Consider the following 18,758-nt stretch of genomic DNA (forward strand, 5'->3'; position numbering starts at 1 on the left):
CATGGTCTCAGGTCATTGAGCGGCGCGCTATTGTGCGCGATTCTTCATCATTGTTGAGGATTTTTTAAAGGTGAAAATCAAGGAAAAGCAAAAGGCTATAGTCCATGGTCACGGACCGCATACTGGTCAAGGTCATTTATACTGGGGAAGATCATTTACTAGTCTTGTAAAGGTCATTTACACTGGTCAAGGTCATTTACTAGTCTCATGAAGGTAATTTATACTGGTCACAGTCATATACTGGTCACGGTCATTTCTACTGGTGAAGGTCATTTATACTGGTCAAGGTCATTTGTACTTGTCAAGGTCATTTATACTGGTCAAGGTCATTTACTAGCCTTATTGAAGGTAATTTATACTGCTCAAGGTCATTGATATTGGTCAAGGTCATTAAGTGGCACGCTATAGTGCGCGATTCTTCATCATTGTTGAGGATTTGAAAAAAGGTTAAATCGCAGAAAAGCGAAAGGCTAAAGTCCATGGTCACGGAGGGCATACTATAGTATGTTGTTTTTCATTTTTTGGTGGTGTGCGGGCTCCATCCAATAACTACACCAGTTGTGATGCAATAGAGTTTGCTGTGACCGTTGTGAATTATGGGTGGTGTGGTCTTTGCCAAGACGGTGGATTGTGGCCCATGCCTTCCTGCTGTTATTTGTCATGTTGGTGTTCTCTATATCTTTTCGTCCTGGGCATGACGTTAAACTGTTCCGTTCGAGAGGACCGGCGACCCTCGAATGTAAACAGCCACAAAAGGAAACTATGTGTGTGTGAGGTGTTCTCTATCATTTCATTCCAGACTTTCCTTCGTTCATTCCCAACTTCACTGTCTATCTCCTGTGTTCTCCATTCATCTTGAGCGATACACAGTCGTCTGATGTGCGGGGGGAGGTGCCGGCTAGCGCATAAAGGCACGGGACAGGTGTTGTCTTGACGCATCCCGTGTTGATGCGACAGGTGTCATTTAGGGCTGTGTCGACCAATTTGGTGTGACGTGATCGGCTCCAGCTTGAGCAGGCATACTCTGCTGTAGAGAAAGACAGGGCCATGGCAGTTGCACAGATTGTTTGTGGGTCTGCGCCCCTCTTGGAGTTCACTAGTTTTCACAGGATGTTATTGTGGGTGTTGACCGTGGCTTTTGTGTTCTCCAGGTGTTTTTTGAAGAAGAGTGTCCTGTCCAGTGTAACTCCAAGATACATGGGGTGGGTATGGTTGGAGAGTTTGTGACCATCCCAAGTGACGCTCAGTTCTTTTTTCGCGTCTCGGTTCCTCAGGTGGAAGCTGCATAGTTGGGTTTGTGTGTGTCTTTCTTTTTCTGTCTTTCTTTCTTAGGACGGAGATCAAGGTAGACGCCGTTGGAAGGCTCAACACAAGCCGATGCCCCTAGAGATCCATCCCAAAGCTTCCCTCAGGGAGCCCAGCAAGCCAGCTAGCCAGCAAGCCTGCCCAGTCAGCGAACGCAGCCAGTCAGCTCCGCCAGTCAGCCAGTGTAGAAAGTCAGGCTGCCAAGCCAGAGCATATCAGCCCTTGCAGTCAGCCACTGCAGCCATGCCAGCCTTGCTCAGTCAGCTCAGCCAGGCCTCTCTCGAGGCCTGGCTCTCTGTCTGCCTGGCCCGGTCTGCCCCGCCCTGCCTTGCAGCAACAGAACCAGCCTTTCTGGCAAGCCAGCCAGCTCAGAATGCGAGCTGAGCAAGCCAGTGCAGCAACAAGCCCAGACTAGGTTACTGCAGCCTTACTGTGCAGCCACAGCCACTCAGCGGAGATCAGCAGGAGCTGGCCAGGCTCCAACCCTTGCAGCGCAGCCTTAGGCCGGATAGTCCCCCTGCCTGCACTTTGTTGCCTTCCTGGCCTGTCTGCCTGCCTAGGCGCCTCGGTCTTCCTGTCTGTCTGCCTTGGCCTGCCTGTCTGAAACTGGTTAAGACTAACTGCGTGCTTGCCAGCTGCGCTGGCTTGCTGAGCTCGTATTCTGAGCTGGCTGGCTTGCTAGCAAGGCTGGTTCTGTTGCTGCAAGGCAGGGCAGGGCAGACCGGGCCAGGCAGACAGAGAGCCAGGCCTCGAGAGAGGCCTGGCTGAGCTGACTGAGCAAGGCTGGTATGGCTGCAATGGCGGACTGCAAGGGCTGATATGCTCTGGCTTGTCAGCCTGACTTTCTACACTGGCTGACTGGCGGAGCTGGCTGGCTGCGTTGGCTGACTGGGCGGGCTTGCTGGCTAGCTGGCTTGCTGGACTCCCTGAGGGAAGCTTTGGGATGGATCTCTAGGGGCATCGGCTTGTGTTGAGCCTTCCAACGGCGTCTACCTTGATCTTCATCCTAAGAAAGACAGACAGAAAAAGAAAGACACACACAAAGTCAACTATGCAGCTTCCACATGAGGAAGGCAGGCAGGAAGGCAGGCAGGCACGCAGGCAGGCACAAGCTGCCTGCGTGCTTGCTTCGCCCTCCAGTTGCTGCTCCAGTTATTTGTTTTCCCTCAAACCCATCCTCAATGTGTTGGGTGAGGTTGAGCTCTGTCCAGCACAGGACGGGACGGAAACCACCTTGGTCTTTAGTCAGCTTGGTGTCTATGAGTGGTATGAGGCGTTGGAGTAGCAGCCTCTCTTGTAGGTGATGCAGAGGAGGGAAATGGGTCGGTAGCTCTTTGAGGATGATGGGTCTTTGCCAGGTTTGGGGATTGCAACCACTTTGACCTTTCTCCAGACAGAAGGGATGGTTTTCTGTGCCATGCATGTGTTCAGCATCCCCACGAGCCAGGTCTTTGCGTTAGGTTCCAGGTGCTGTATAATTTTTGCCAGTATGTCATCAATCCCTGCTGCTTTTCCGGGTTTCGAGTTCTTCTAGGTCGAATGGTTTGGTTTGAGGGCTGGCTGATTGTGGTTGGTCTGATACCACTGTGCGATGGTATTCTCCTGTGGGTCGGCGGCGGTGTTGGTAACGACTGTTGGCCACCAGTTGTGATGCAACAGAGTTTGCTGTGACCGTTGTGAATTATGGGTGGCTCCCTGAGGTCCTTGATCGCCATTGGGTCCAACAGTGGTCATTGAAGCGTGCACACACACATGCACACATGCACCTACACACGCACAGGCGCACATGCGTATGCACACCTGGACCTTTAAATGAACAACAACACAAAAACTAAGGCACTGGTGTCGGACTTCTGGTTTACCGGAACGGGGTTCAACTCCCTGCAGTGCCCTGCTCAATGTGTTGTATTTCATTCATTGGTCCATGGTCTCAGGTCATTGAGCGGCGCGCTATAGTGCGCGATTCTTCATCATTGTTGAGGATTTTTTAAAGGTGAAAATCAAGGAAAAGCAAAAGGCTATAGTCCATGGTCACGGACCGCATACTGGTCAAGGTCATTTATACTGGTGAAGATCATTTACTAGTTGCGAACGCAGTGAGCCACTTACTATGACAGCAAGGGCTGAATGTCTGTGTGTGTGTGTGTGTGTGTGTGTGTGTGTGTGTCACGCTGTTACACCACCGGCCCGCCACCAGAGGGCGCAGCTGTAGCACACACACACACACACACACACACACACACAGGGCGCAGCTGTAGCACACACACACACACAACCACACACACACGAGCTGCGTTCCCTTCACGCGTTTGCGCGTCTTACTTGTCTTATAAAGGTCATTTATACTGGTCAAGGTCATTTACTAGTCTCATGAAGGTCATGTATACTGGTCACAGTCATATACTGGTCACGGTCATTTCTACTGGTGAAGGTCATTTATACTGGTCAAGGTCATTTGTACTTGTCAAGGTCATTTATACTGGTCAAGGTCATTTACTAGTCTTATTGAAGGTAATTTATACTGCTCAAGGTCATTGATATTGGTCAAGGTCATTAAGTGGCACGCTATAGTGCACGATTCTTCATCATTGTTGAGGATTTGAAAAAAGGTTAAATCGCAGAAAAGCGAAAGGCTAAAGTCCATGGTCACGGAGGGCATACTATAGTATGTTGTTTTTCTTTTTTTGGTGGTGTGCGGGCTCCATCCAATAACTACACCAGTTGTGATGCAATAGAGTTTGCTGTGACCGTTGTGAATTATGGGTGGTGTGGTCTTTGCCAAGACGGTGGATTGTGGCCCATGCCTTCCTGCTGTTATTAGTGTGGTTGCCCGAATGGGCAACCAGACTCTAGTAATTGTAACACTTTATTATTATTATTTCACGGGAGTAGTCTTTTTTTTGTCGCTTTATACCTCCCACACTGTACGCTGTACGCACTTGAGCCATATGTCAAATTGACCGGAAATCGTGTGCTTGTATTTTGTTAAGAGAAATGTTGTATAGTTTAATTGATATGAATTTATTAGTGAATTAAATTTCCCCATTGACATGAATGGGAAAAGGCAAAAAATCACATTCAAGTATTTTTTCCTCGGAGACTGTAATCACTATAGTTACAAAACTTTTAGGGATATTTCATAATTATCACAAAAATTAATTAAAATTATAATTTTATAGGTCGGCCTCATGGTGGCGCTATAACAGCCCACTTTACCTTTGGCTTATAACTCTTGAACCGTAGGTCGTAAAATCAAAATTATTTTTTCCCTGGATTCCTTGGGTCATGACGCATCTCCCCATATAGGCCACGCCCATTTCCGCCATGATAGATTTTCCGCCATTTTGAATTTTGTCCAAAACAAACTTTTTGCTTTTCCTCCTACATATTTTGTCCAAATCTCACAGAAATCGGCACACAAGATCTCTGGACATATCCGATTAAAACACCAAATGCAGAATTTTGGTAGTGCGTATCGTTCGACCGTAATCGTCTTCCGAAGTTAGTAGGAGGGGCCTATATCACAAAAATGCCATAAATCACGAACGGAATGTCCAATCCATCCCAAATTTTTAATCACATGTCCGGGGTGGTTCAATCAACCAAGTTCTAAAAGCAATTCCATTTTCATCTATAGGGGGTGCCGCAAATGCGAGAAATGTAACCGTTTGTCGCAAAAACATGAATTTCGGGGGTTAAATCCCCTCTGAATTACTTACGCATGATCTAAGGCGTGACTTGAAATTGTAATTGGCTGGCAATATTAGTGGGAGGGGCATATGTAAGCCACTGCGGCAACCACACTCTGCAATTTTTTTAAATTGCGAATTTTCTAGTTTACTCAAGTTAGGGAATAAGACCTGGTACTTAAGACACGCAAAATACAGCCCCATATGTCATAGGTTGTAGCTTGATCCAACAAGTTCAAGGGTTTTATGTAAACTTAAGTTAGGCAATAGGCAATTGTTTCTGTTATGTCTGACATCAGTGCATGTTACATTTGTGCCTATTCACAGTATTTTTGAGGGGCGCTATCCCCTCCTATATTCAGCATGTGTAGATTCTTGTCCTAACAGAAACATTAAATGTCATTCACAATTAATGAAAAATTTACGTCATATGTGTCTGAGCAAATCTGCTATTTCTGTGTTAACAAAACATTAAATGCCATTGACAATGAATGGAGAATTTACGTCATATGTGTAGGCCTACGAGCAAATCGGCTGTTGTCCTATAACACAAATTAAATTCCCATTGACAATGAATGGATGATGTATGATGATAATAGCGCCCCTCATTTCACACGGGTGTGATTTTCTTATGGACTGATATATGTTTACATTAGATATTGAATATTCCCTCGTTTAAAACCTTTGGCTCTAACATGTAACAAATTGACCATGTATGGTGCTGAAATTGGAGCTGTGATTGGCCATTGTGAATTTGTGATTGGCTGGAAGGTGTGCCATTCTGCGCTGTGATTGGCTGTGCATCACATAACGCGGGTGTGCCACGTGGGAAACCCGTAACATATAAGTGGCAGATATTCCGTGCTCACAATTTGAGGAATTAGAGACGATAGAGGACAGAGTCCGGACCCCTTCACCTGGGTGAAATGTACTCACAATACACTCAACCTAATTCGTCACATTAAGCAAAATAAATAAATAATAACACTCATGTGAAGTGAGGCACGCTCTGTCATCATACATCATCATAAATCACATTCCGTGCCTAGCCAATCAAATCATTTCCGTGGTATACACAGACACACAAAGCTGGGCATAGGAGGTGCATAGCGCCCCTCAAAACGAATATCGTAATTTGCATTATTATTATAAATGTACAATTTCAGAAAACTTTTAATTCAATAGCCTACATCAATGTCTTCATCTAAGTAATCATGGGGAAGTTTCATGATGACTTATTTCTTAATTGTTTGAGGGGCACAAGCCCCTCCTATATACATATTTTGGTGAGAGAGCGCCCCTCACTTCACACGGGTGTGATTATTTTCATCCTATTTACCTATAACAACAAAATGTGTGATAAAAGCTACACCTGATAAATGAGTGTCAGGCTAGGGTTATCATATAGGCCTAATTTAATTATATAGCCTAATGACCCTATAAAGTAAACAATTCAATGGTCCTTGTCCCTTTATGCCCATATTAGGGAGCTTTGATTGATTGATTGATTGATTGATTGAAATTTCTATTCACAGTTTGTAGAATGGGTACAGTTCCACTAGTGCCTGATTTGTGTTACTAATGGGTCCAAGTTCAGGGTACAACAAGTTTATTTCCAGTTTTATTATACATAATATCGGATGACACTAGGGAATAAACGTTGACCCAACGGGTTCCTTAGCAACGTTTTCCTGACAACCAACTGTCCAATCACATAGCCGGATCCTCCCGGATCCTCCTGGATCCTCCGGCCACTAGAAATTAAAGTCCAGGGGGGTAACGTAGGTGACGTCACTTCCTCCTTTTATCGGCCACCTCCTTTGTCTTGCGTTGGCCCACGGAGACGCGAGGGGGGTTGTTATTTATTTATTTCCCTTTAATTTGGAGGATATATTTCCACATATATCCACATTCTTCTGGTATTGAATGACAGTCGACTCTGAGATATTGATGCCTAAAAGCAAAGCGCCCAAGATGGACGACCTGGACTATAGTAAGTGCCGCTAAAACACACTAAAACGGACTGTTTGGCTAACGTTAAGCTAAAGCGCTATCCATCCATCGTCTTCGTTGGGGCTCCGTTTATTTGCTGGAATGTTTTAGACACACAACAACAACTCGGTGAATAAGATGAAGTGTGAACTTATACACAGTGTTCTATCTGTTCTATCTATGCCTCGCGTCTTTTCACTTCACCCAATACATCTTTTATTATGATGTAACCAACTAGCACTACTAAACAAATGGATGGTTTCCATTCAAAGGGACAGTCTGTGCAGGGAGCCAGGGATACATATTGTTTTTTTATGCGGTGTTCTGACTTATACAAACATTTTTTTGCAGAGCAGTTAAACTGTGCACTTTAATTTGAAATGGTAGACGTCTGTCTGTATTATATTGTTTGTTGTGTCTCATCCTGAATCCTGATTCTCATTCATGCCAGTCTACTGTGGGCGTGGTTGGTGCTGAGGCGCAGCTGTCATTTTTGCATAGTAAACACTCGTCTGGTCTATTGTTGGTGCCAAAACATCACCATGGCTACCAAACCCGACCATGTTTATATTTTACCAAGTGTAATGATATATTTGTAGCTAAATATATAGTTGGATTTATTTGAACCTTTTAATCCAGAAGCACGACCAGGAAAGGTACAAGCTTAATGGCGTAGAATATTATAGCAGTGATTCTCTCTCAACCTTTTTTAAATTGGACCCCCACTTTGATATGCCCGTTACGATTACCATCTCTGGGAGTGGACACTCTAGTCTACACCACCAGTGTCTTCAGGCCATGCCAAATTGCCAATGACTAGCCGCTATTTGCAACTCTAGATTTTTTTAAAATAATGGGATGAATCTATAGAGTTGCAACACCCTCCATTGACTCCCCAATCAGCCAATGAACATTGCAGCTCTAGGCCAAGCTTTTAGATTAATTCAACCTTTTCAATCTGCCAAGCGTTTGTTTCATAAAAATCCACCGTAGACATGTTATGAGCTACTTTCTGTTGCAGGTGATTCTTTTTCTAAGTGTTGGAGTTTGGAAGCACTCGTTTTTATTAACGGGCCATGCTGCTTCCTCCTGAATTATGTGCAAATGCAAAGACAGAAAGTAGCTCATAACATGTCTAGTAGTCTACGGTGGATTTTTATGAAACAAAAGCATGGCAGATTGAAAGAGGATAATTCAAGCTTGGCCGAGTTGCAATGTTGGTGAGTTTAACGTAGTTTAATACAAGCAGATCGCAGAAAGCTATTTGGATGAATGGGGAGTCAAAGGAGCGTATTGCAACTCTAGAATCGTCCCATTATAAAACAATCTAGAGTTGCAAATTGCGACTAACCAAGAACCCCTTGGAGAGAGATAAGGCAGCTCCCCAGGCCCCCCCCCCACTGCATATAGTATAAAATTGTGTTGCAGATTCAACTTTTTCATAGATGGCTTCATAGACTTGTTTGACAGCAGTACTTGGAATCATGTTAAAATGACATTACAGTAAATGTTTCCCATAATATGAATCCAGCTCCTATCGTTATACCATTGCTATCAGACTTTAACTAGGGCATGACGGCTGATGAAACTATCCCTTGTGCTATTTAAAGTCAGAAGAAAGTGAAGGGGAGATATCAGATACAGGTGATGGTATTCCTGCTGGGCATTGCTGCCTGACGCACCTCCTCCAGTGCCTTTTGAACAGGTGTGCTGTGACACCTCACTGAACACCTTTGTGGGCCTAAACGGGTCATCAGCTGGGGACCACCATTCATCAACGTGTCGCTCCCCAGTACGTCTCATGGTGGCGGAGCGGTGGCAGGGATCTCACCCTGCCACCCCCTGCTGATGCCTAGGTGTTTGTCCCCCAACTCTTATGCTTCCTCCTTAGCCACAGCCAGAAGCTGCCTTTCTCCGCCTCCTCAGCCAGCTCTTTCATGGCTTTCCGATGCCCCGCTCCTGTGCATCCAATGTCGCGGAGTAGGCGGCCAGTTGAGGAACCTACGAAGCCCCTACCTACACCCCACTTCCACAGGGCAGATAACAGCTTTCCAGCCAGCCTCCCTGCACTCTTATGTGACTGCACTCACACTTTATGTGAGGTACAGAATTTGCATCGCTGGCAGCTAAAGAAGCAGCTAAAGGCGCTTGTGATCATTCAAATTTAAATGGAACCTGACAAATTTACATTAGCAGTGAACACTTAAGCCATTTAGCTGATGCTCTTACGCACACACCTTATCATCATGCTAAGTTTATACATTTTTGCACAGAGAAAGCAAGTTACACACAGATATGAAGTCTTGTTTTTTTTGTGGATCGTCTTCAAAACCGTTTTTGTGTAATATTACCTGCTGGCTGCTATTGTCTAATGTCTTATTTCTTATTAATGAATGGTGACAGATATAGGACTTTAAGTTTTGTTTTGTCTGTCTCTGGCACATAATTGGAATACTAGCAGGGGTTGACACGGTTGACCGACTGCCTGTGGCAAGTAAATAAAACATTCAGGCAACTGAGGCAAGTGGAGGTCGCTTTCAGTATTCAGGTTGCCTCGACGGGCAAGTGCACTCCGTCTTCATTACATATTATAGGCTATTCACAATGCAGTTGCACTCATTCTGGTGTGTCTGTCACCAGTTATAGATTGGATTTAACAAGATTTTATTCTACAAGCACAAATTTTATCATTTTATAATGGAAATTTTTCGTTTTGGTTTTCGGGCAAGAGGGCTTGACCTTTGGGCAAGTTGAACATGACTTTTACTTGCCCAACGGGCAAGTGCCTATGAGACCTTAGGCTTACATTTGAGAAAACCTTTACGAAGACTCAGCATCTGATCATTGAAGCATTCCATGGTACTAATATTTAGGATGTATGCCTCTGCGTTTAAAGTTTTGTTTGTTTGATTGATGAATTTTTAAAGGACCACTTATCTTCATATAATAAGTCTTCACTAATAATCATGAAAAAAATGGCATCATCGATGGGGAATACAAGCTAATAAAAGCTGCAGGCTTTCTAGTCCTGAAAAGTTGCAATGCAAAAATGGAAGCCATCGTTCTCAAGATAATGAAAATGTAAGCATTTTTGTAAAATAATATTGTTTTAAAAATAATCTGCCTAATGATGATGTCACCGGAAGACGGTTTCTAAACTGCCCACAGCCCTCCTATGAGACACAGAGTAGAAAAAAATCGTGCCATTTTATCTTGATTATTAGTGAGGACCTATTATATGAAGATAGGTTAAAAAGTGGTGAAGTGGTCCTTTAACAGATTGGAGAATTACAGTACATTTCAAGCACAACTCAAAAAACTGTGGCCCACCATGTTCAATTCATCATAACTATTAGACGTACAAATATACTCTATATAGCAAAAAACAGGAAATCATCAAAGAGGAGGTATAAAAAGGAAAGAAACAAACAAGGTGTGGGGGGGGGATTCAGGTTTTACGTGGGCCAGTTTTGAATTGCGGCCGTCCGTAGGTGCCCTTTTGAGAGCGGTTTTGAAGGAGTCAAGGGATTTGCATGTCTTAATGGCTGTTGGTGTGGCATTTTAATTTAGTCCCTTGTTTGTGCCGAAATCTGGGTTGCACATGGTTAGTTGCGCTCCCTCTGGTGTTATGGGTGTGGACTTCGTTGACATTAAGGAAGTATTTAGCCAGGCACAAGGGTATCTTGGTGCTATATCGAATCTTGTGGGCCAGGCCCATTGCAAGATGCTGGACTCTGTCGTCAACCCTAAGCCATTCCAGACTTCCAGTCTGTCAAAATGGGCAGGGGTGAGGTGGGTTTGTGGAGTGAGGCCAAGTTGTAACCTGACAAGTTCGTTTTGGGAAGTCTGGAGCCTTGTCTTAAGGGCCTTTGATGTGCTGTGGTACCAAGAGGTGCATGCATAGTCGTAGAAACCTTGTACTAGGGCTCCTGTTGAGGTCTTCAAGGTGTTTTTGTTGACCAGTGAGGAGATCCTGTATAGGAATCTTGTTCTTTGATTGACTTGACTTGTTAGCCTAGATCGGGGCTCTGAAAATAAGTTTTAATGAATTTTCTTCTAAGTCATTATTAGATGGTGGGCCAGAACATAATCAATTGCTAATTTAAGAACTGGGTAGAAATAAAAACGAGCACACTTGGTGCATTCAAATAACAGTTTGCCGGGTGCACAGCTGTGTATAAAACAAAGATCATTTGTCTAGGGCTAGGCCATTTCCTTGGCTTGAATGTTGCACTTGAGGTAAGTTGAGGACATTTAGTTAAAAAGTAAAAACAAAAAAGACAGTCAGTCATACGAACAACAAGCTCTTTCATAGAATAGAAGCTCAAGGTCAGTTCTTAGATAGGGAGAGAACGTGGATAAAAGCATTCTTCAGGTTGGGAACAGTCAGATTTCAAAACATATTATCCAAGATATGGTGGGCCGGTTAAAAGGGCTAATTATATATAGTTTGACATTTGTTTTCCCTTTTTTTCTTTTTTTTTCCTCTTCCAAAGATTTATTTTTGGCTTTTTGCATTTATTGATAGTTATTTAGTGAAGACAGACAGGAAAGTGGGAGAGAGAGAAGGGGAGAGACGTGCAGCAAATGTTGTCATGAACGGAGTCGAACACGCCTTTTATGTGGCATGCGCCTGGAGGACTCGGCCAGCGGGCGCCCCGAATAAGATTCTTTTGATGGGTGAACTCTCCGAAAAAAACATTTTGTACCTCTACGATGCTCACCACATACCGTAGGTATATTAACAAACTTTGCTTTAAAGGTATATTCAGTGATTTCACTCAAAAAACCTTAGGTTTCGTTTTTGGCTGTGGGACCCAGCCTTTCGTCCAATCAGCATAGAGAGTCAAAAACGAAACCTAAGGTTATTTGACCCCCAGGGGTTAACTGGGGACAGGGAGGAACTCCTTATATGGTCAGCACACTCTATAGTAGGGAGGATTATCACAACAAAACAAAAAAATAAGTTATATTTGAATTAAGTGAAATCACTGAATATACCTTTAACAAATTAAGGTATTACCAATAGAGGGTATGCGTGTGACATCATCATCAAACCAGGAAGTTATGCAGGAACGCCTACTGAGTGGCAAAAAACTACTTTCCTGGCCTTGACAGCCCATACATCCACACAGAAAAGTCCTATCTGATTGCATTAAACAATGTTAAACTCACTTTGCCTGTTGCTTTGCCACTCAATGTGCCATTCACTTTAAGCATGTGCATACCCTCTATTAGGGGTGCATGATATGGACATGGTCATATCTCTGTATTTATATTTTTTGCTCCCAATCCGATTCAGATAATTCGATTTTGAGCATATGCCGATACCGATTTTTCCCGATCCGATATTTATATTTTAACACGTTTATCACAATAGTACAATATCCCAAATCACAGACAATGTGCAGTCTAATATCATGATATGGATATAATATTGATACTAGGGATGTCACGATCACGCTTTTTGGCTCCCAATCCTATTGCGATCATTTGAAAATGACTTGATCGCCCCCGATTTCCGATGATACACAATAACAATATTCATATTCTATATTTGTGTGTTGCAACATTGAAAACTAAACATTATTTAAAAAAAAAAGGTGTGAGTTCGATAACGCAGAGATTAAAATAGGGTGCATTTTGCATCCCAAAATGCAGTTTATAGTTAAGGAACGCAATAAAACAACGACCTCTGCATCCACGGGATGCACTACTGTACTGTTTTTTTATTCTAGTTTATTTTGCTAGCTTTAGTTATAATAATCATTTATTCAGTTTTCTACATGAATATAACCGCATTATAACCATATAAAATGAAATGGGTGTTAAATGCTGCAATTTGTAAAAATGGCAAAATATGACTCCTAACGTCATTGAAGTGGGACTCATAAAATGTCCCTGGGACTCATCTAAAAGACCATCCCTGCATCCCGGGACTCATTACATTGAAAACGTATTTACATCACTGCTAACTTACGGACCACAGGGCACACAGAGCAACAGGTGCGTGAAAGAGGGAGAAACGGATTGATGGCATATTTTCCGAGGGGCACAGGCTAAAACTGGGGCTGGCTTTAGAAGTGGACGATATATTGTTGATACATCGATAAATCAACAATATATATATATATATATATATATATATATATATATACTGATATTGTGCATATTCATGCCTCTTACGATACGATAGCTATATTGTGCAGCCTTATTACCAATAATATTACACACCATATATACCCAGGCCATTATTATATTATAATAATGGCCTGGGTATATATGGTGTGTGGCGTCTTTAATTATTGATATGGCAACAAACCAATCAACTGACTGCTTTTTCCATACATTTCCATTTCAGCGTGCAAACTAAATGGGCACATTAAGAACAGGTCAGTGAGTGGGTATCTAAGGGAATCTACAGGAAATTCTATCCTTGTTGAAATATGGAATGACATTGATTAGTGTCCAGCACTTGTTGTTGAAGAGGTGCTTGTGCTGCACAACAAAGAAAGCAGCTCTTTTAACAAGCTCCACCTCGCTCCATGGCACATTTCTCCTGTTACATTTTAATGTTAGTTAATCCAATTATAGCCTTTTCATTATCCTGTTATCCCCCCTCTGGTAATTTATTAGCAATTCAGTGATTTTAGTCACTGGGTTGTCCCAGTACAATTACAAATATAATTCAGAATAAGAAAAGAGTTAACCCTTGTGTGTTAAATTAGTAAAGGATGAGAAAAAGTAGGCTCCTCAATCACATAACTATTGTGATTGATTGATTGTGATTCATTTTGGTTCTCTGTATCCTTCATGCCATTCTCATGATCTGGCATAGACCACTACACCATACCATTGAAAAATACTCATTCTAGGCAACATTAGAAATGGTCAAATTTGTTTTTTTTGTTTTTTTTGTACCAATAAACAAAACTATCCTTTAATATAAATCACACTTGTGTGAAGTGAGGGGCACTCTTATAATTTGTTTGTTTTAAAAACGCCATTAACAATGAAGAATCATATTGTCTCTTTATTGTTAATGGCATTTAATGTTTGTGTTGGGCTGTTGGCACCGTTTGTTTTTACATGATTACATCACCTAATCAACATGTATTAGACGTTGATATATTAGCGCCCCTCACTTCACAAGGGTGTGATTTCTATCCTCAATGTGTACTTTGCTCACGCAGCCAATTAAATCATCGCTGTATGGGGTGATCAGCCAATCAAATCATCGCTACAATTCACACAAACTCTGGGCATGGGAGGGAGTCGAGGGGCTCACTAAATTGTTAGATTCCGGTGTTGACTGTAGCCTAAAAAGGGTGAGTAATACTTTGTTGCACAAGTATATATCGGGCCCAGTAGAGACGGTGTGTCTGAAATGGCGACGGTATTGATCTCATTGTGGTTCACTTCTGTCCCAGTGGACCTGAGCCCACAGTAATGATGTCATTGTGGTTCTCTTCCTGTCTAATGGTGCTTTCACACACGGGCAGATGAAACTATATATATATATATATATATATATATATATATATATATATATATATATATATATATATATATATATATATAATCTCTAATAATTTAGCGAGCGCTCGGTCGCTGTCTTTCAGTCAGAATACTTCCTTAGCATAGAGCAAGACAGCTGCTCGCTTTCACCAGTGAAATGCATGTTGGGACGGACACAGATTAATACTGGTACACACTTTTCCCGCGCAACAGACCCACACTGGGAAAACAACTCGGACCCTGATACTACAGCTGCTCTTGCGTCAGTCGACAGAACTTCTTCTTTGGGGAAGCATCGCGGCCAACGCGGGGGTTGCGTGGCACAGGCACCTGAAAGCCAGCTCTGACAGTTGGACGGGGCATGTTCACATGAACACACGCGCTGTTTCAACACCACACTGTCAGCTCCCTCCTCAACCACCGTGCCATATAGGCTACATGCATGCTGAAAGCCTGGACACTGACTACGACAGGTTACAGCCCTGCGCGCACCCAGTGTGACTGCGTGACACACTGAACATCACCATCACAAGTATTCATACGTTATGATCCAACAGATATAAAAGTGCACAGTATTTTAACTGTTGCCAAGGCAATTAATTCCCCCTATCACATTACCAACACTGAACATAATTTGCTGTTCATATATTCAGAACTGTGTGTGTGTGTGGCCATCTTACCTCGGGGCAGCATAACTTGCTTGACAATTTTCAAACGGTTTGGTTGGTTATAAACGTCAGAGACGTCCGCAACTCCGCATACTTATATGCTTTTATACGACATTCATATAAAAACCAAAATTAAGCAGATAAGCGTCCTGAATCATAGCCACATTATTTAAGATGAAAATATGTGAATATTACAATGTGAAAAAGTGAAATAAAATGTGTGTTCTGAATGATGCTTAATAATATAATTGTCCACAACTGTCTTTTAGACACTTGGTTGTTGGGGGCAGCTGATTTTGGAAATGGGACTCATGACATTTGCCATAATTATGATGCTCTCAATGCTCATCCGCGTAACATTGTCAGTGTTGTTGTGTCAGCCTGGGAGAGGGTGGTCGGGGGAGGGCGGGTAGGAGCAAACTAAGCCTAGTACTTAGGAGACCATTTGTAGGATTTGTAGTCCATTTTGCGCCTCTAGTGACTCCAATGAAGTTCGACCATCTTTCTAAATTGATAATCTTTGACCTGAGCCAGTGATGTCATTGTGGTTCTCTTCCTGTGCCAGTCCCAGGAGACCTGAGCCAGTCAGTAATGATGTCATTGGTGTCACGGTGGCACAGTCGGTAGTGCTGTCGCCTCACAGCTAGAAGGTCCTGGGTTTTCGATTCCCGCGTCATCAGTGCCCCCATACCCGAGGCGGGGTTGGCGACAGGGCCTTTCTGTGTGGAGTTTGCATGTTCTCCCCGTGTCCCCTAGGGTAGGTACCCTCACAAAAAACATGCAGCAATGCTGGTCTCTAAACTGCCTCCCCCTGGCCAGCCGGGGCGCCTGATGGAGGGGAAAGGAACTTGTTGGAATAACGTGTTCCATCCTTCCACACGCTTGATTGATTGATTGAAATATTTATTAACAGTTTGTAGAATTTACAGTACATTTTAAGCACAAACTCAATACAAAGACTGTCAACTGTGAGTGGACGACCCAATTAAGCATTACACTTGTTTACAACAGGGTCCACATTGTTCAATTCATCAAAACATTTAAAGACATACAGACATTTAGAGACATACAAATAGACATTTCTATGTAGCTAAAGTACAGAACAGGAATTCATCATATGGGAAGCAAAAAAGGGAAAAGATACAATATACAGTGAGGGAAAATGGGGGTGGGGGGGGGTGGGGGGGATTCAGATTTTACAGAGGCCAGTTTCGAATTGCAGCCATCCGTAGGTGCCCTTTGAGAGCGGTTTTGAAGGAGTCAAGGGATTCACATGTCTTAATGACTGTTGGTAGGGCGTTCCACATTTTGGTGGCATAGGAGCAAAAATAATTTAGTCCCTTGTTTGTGCCGAATCTGGGTTGTACATGGTTTGTTGCACTCCCTCTGGTGTTGTGGGTGTGGACTTCGTTTACATTAAGGAAGTATTTAGACAGGTACATGGGTATCTTGGTGGTGTATCGAATCTTGTGGACCAACCAGGGAAACTCCCCCCTGTCAGGTGTAAATGGAGCAACTTGGACACTCAGGCATGAATGAAGCATCAGTTCAAGTCTGTCGCTCTCCCCAGGTTGGCAGAGGGTGTGCAGAGCCCAGGATCACATTAGATAATTGACACAGGGGTGAAAAATGGGTTACACAAAATCGTGGGATATAAATAAATAAATAAATTTTAATGTCATTGTGGTTCAGTCCCAGGGGACCTGAGCCCAGAGGAGCGCTCTGAGCTGGAGGACATCCGTCGCAGGAAGGGCGCTCTGCTGCAGGAGATCCAGAGGCTCCGCGATGAGCTCCGCGAGGCCATCTTGGAGGTGGAGGGCCTGGAGGCCAGCACCGAGGGCAGGTGAGGACTCCCTCTGCTACACAGAGTGAATTATTAAGTAGAAAATAATGATTTAACCTTTTTAAATCACCTACATACTTAACCCATTCTGACCTGAGATCAGATTCTAAAAATGTCTTCTAGATCAGTTTTCTGAAAAAGTCGTTCTTCGATTTTTCAAAAATAGCAGACCTACAAGCTCGTAGTGCGCCACTCGGTGGCGTGCTATGAGCTTGTAGATCTGCTATTTTTCAATAGCTAAAGCATAACATAATGCTAACACCAAAAGGGGTTAAGCATTATGATATATTTTAGCTATTGGAAAATGTGGCGCACATCTTTGAATATAAATTCTTTCAGAGCGAACGTTTTCCTGCCTGGAACAACATATTTTCAGGTGGGGGGGTCCTTGACATGGAAGAGGTTGAGCACCACTGACATAGAAACATAGGATTTTCAGAAAACTGTTTTAGAAGCCTTTCTTTTCAGGTCTCAGGTCTAACACACACAATTTACACACTTTGTGATGCCATTGCCAGGGTTAATGTGGTTAAGGGTTAGCCAGAAGCACTGGTCAGACTGACCACTGAGCTCAACTCCATTGTAATTTTTTTGATCGCTCATCGCACCAAGTTCTGTGATGATCGGTGCATCTTCTTGACTTCTTCTGCCTGCCTCTATGCAGCCCAACAGTTGGTAGAATGACAGAGTTATTCATCTCCAAATGCTTTAATAATGTTTCAGAAAAGGCCCATTCCTTGTGTCCCGTGTTGTATATCCTAGTACATTGTAACTATGCAAATGTGTTTATTTTGGGAACATGCTTGTTGGTAGACACGGCATTATCATGTGATGTATGGATGTGTCTTTTTAAACTCTTGGGTACTCGCTGCCGGCAGTGCATGAATCTAAAATACTCTCCTCTCCTTGCAGTAAAACCCTACAGAAGAGCAGACACGTGGCAATGGGAAGGAAGAAATTCAACATGGACCCCAAAAAGGTATCACGTTTTTTTCTTTTTCTTCCCTGCTCGGAGTTTGATTTCTCACAGTGAACTTATCTCTTACATTGGGTTTGTAAACAAGCATTTGACTGATTTGTGTGTCATAATGGGTGTCATGCAGGGGTTATACAGTTTTTGTTGTAGCGCAACTTACGAACTTAATTGTCTTGGCGATTATTCTAACGATTACCTCTTCAATATTTTTTTTTACAAATCTACAAAATCGCCCCATTGACCAATCGGTTATTTTATTTAAAGCGATACATTTTCAGAATCCGTTATATGGGAGTGCGATTTACCGTTTCATAGCGTAAAGGAATATTGCTGTGCATGAGTTGTGTGGCGGTGATTTAAATAAGTGGATATTCTTGTGTTTGTGTGCAGGGCATAGTATTTTTAGTGGAGAATGAGTTACTCAGACACACCCCAGAGGACATCGCCCAATTCCTCTATAAAGGAGAAGGCCTCAACAAGACTGCTATAGGAGATTACCTCGGAGAAAGGTGTGTGTGTAAACTCATTTTCTCCCTCCTGTCTTTACACTGGTATCTTTTAACTTTGAATGTATTTATCGCCGTTTCCGTACTGACCGAAAATGACCGTCCCTTGTGGATAATGAAGGACGTTCTGAAACTAATAATCATTCTCCTACTATCTCTAGCCTTTCATGGTCATGTTTGGCTAGCGTATGACTCTAAAGATGGAGGAACAATGCAAAGTATAGCCTCTGCTACAGTTGACAAACTTTACAGCACTAATGA

General features: G+C 42.9%; 1 protein-coding gene across 1 annotated transcript in view; it reads left to right on the forward strand.

Annotated features, from left to right (window-relative positions):
• Positions 1-6,839: 6,839 nt before the first annotated feature.
• cyth2 (cytohesin 2) overlaps positions 6,840-18,758 on the forward strand; it is a 28,930-nt gene continuing 17,011 nt past the window's right edge. The window contains exons 1-4 of the mRNA XM_083761551.1: positions 6,840-6,987; positions 16,865-17,015; positions 17,928-17,994; positions 18,382-18,500. Of these exons, the coding sequence (XP_083617677.1) occupies positions 6,921-6,987; positions 16,865-17,015; positions 17,928-17,994; positions 18,382-18,500 (404 nt within the window). The 5' untranslated portion in view covers positions 6,840-6,920. The remainder of the gene's footprint in view (positions 6,988-16,864; positions 17,016-17,927; positions 17,995-18,381; positions 18,501-18,758) is intronic.

This window comes from Protomyctophum parallelum, assembly GCF_964188405.1.
Source record: "Protomyctophum parallelum genome assembly, chromosome: 3".
NCBI lineage: Eukaryota > Metazoa > Chordata > Actinopteri > Myctophiformes > Myctophidae > Protomyctophum > Protomyctophum parallelum.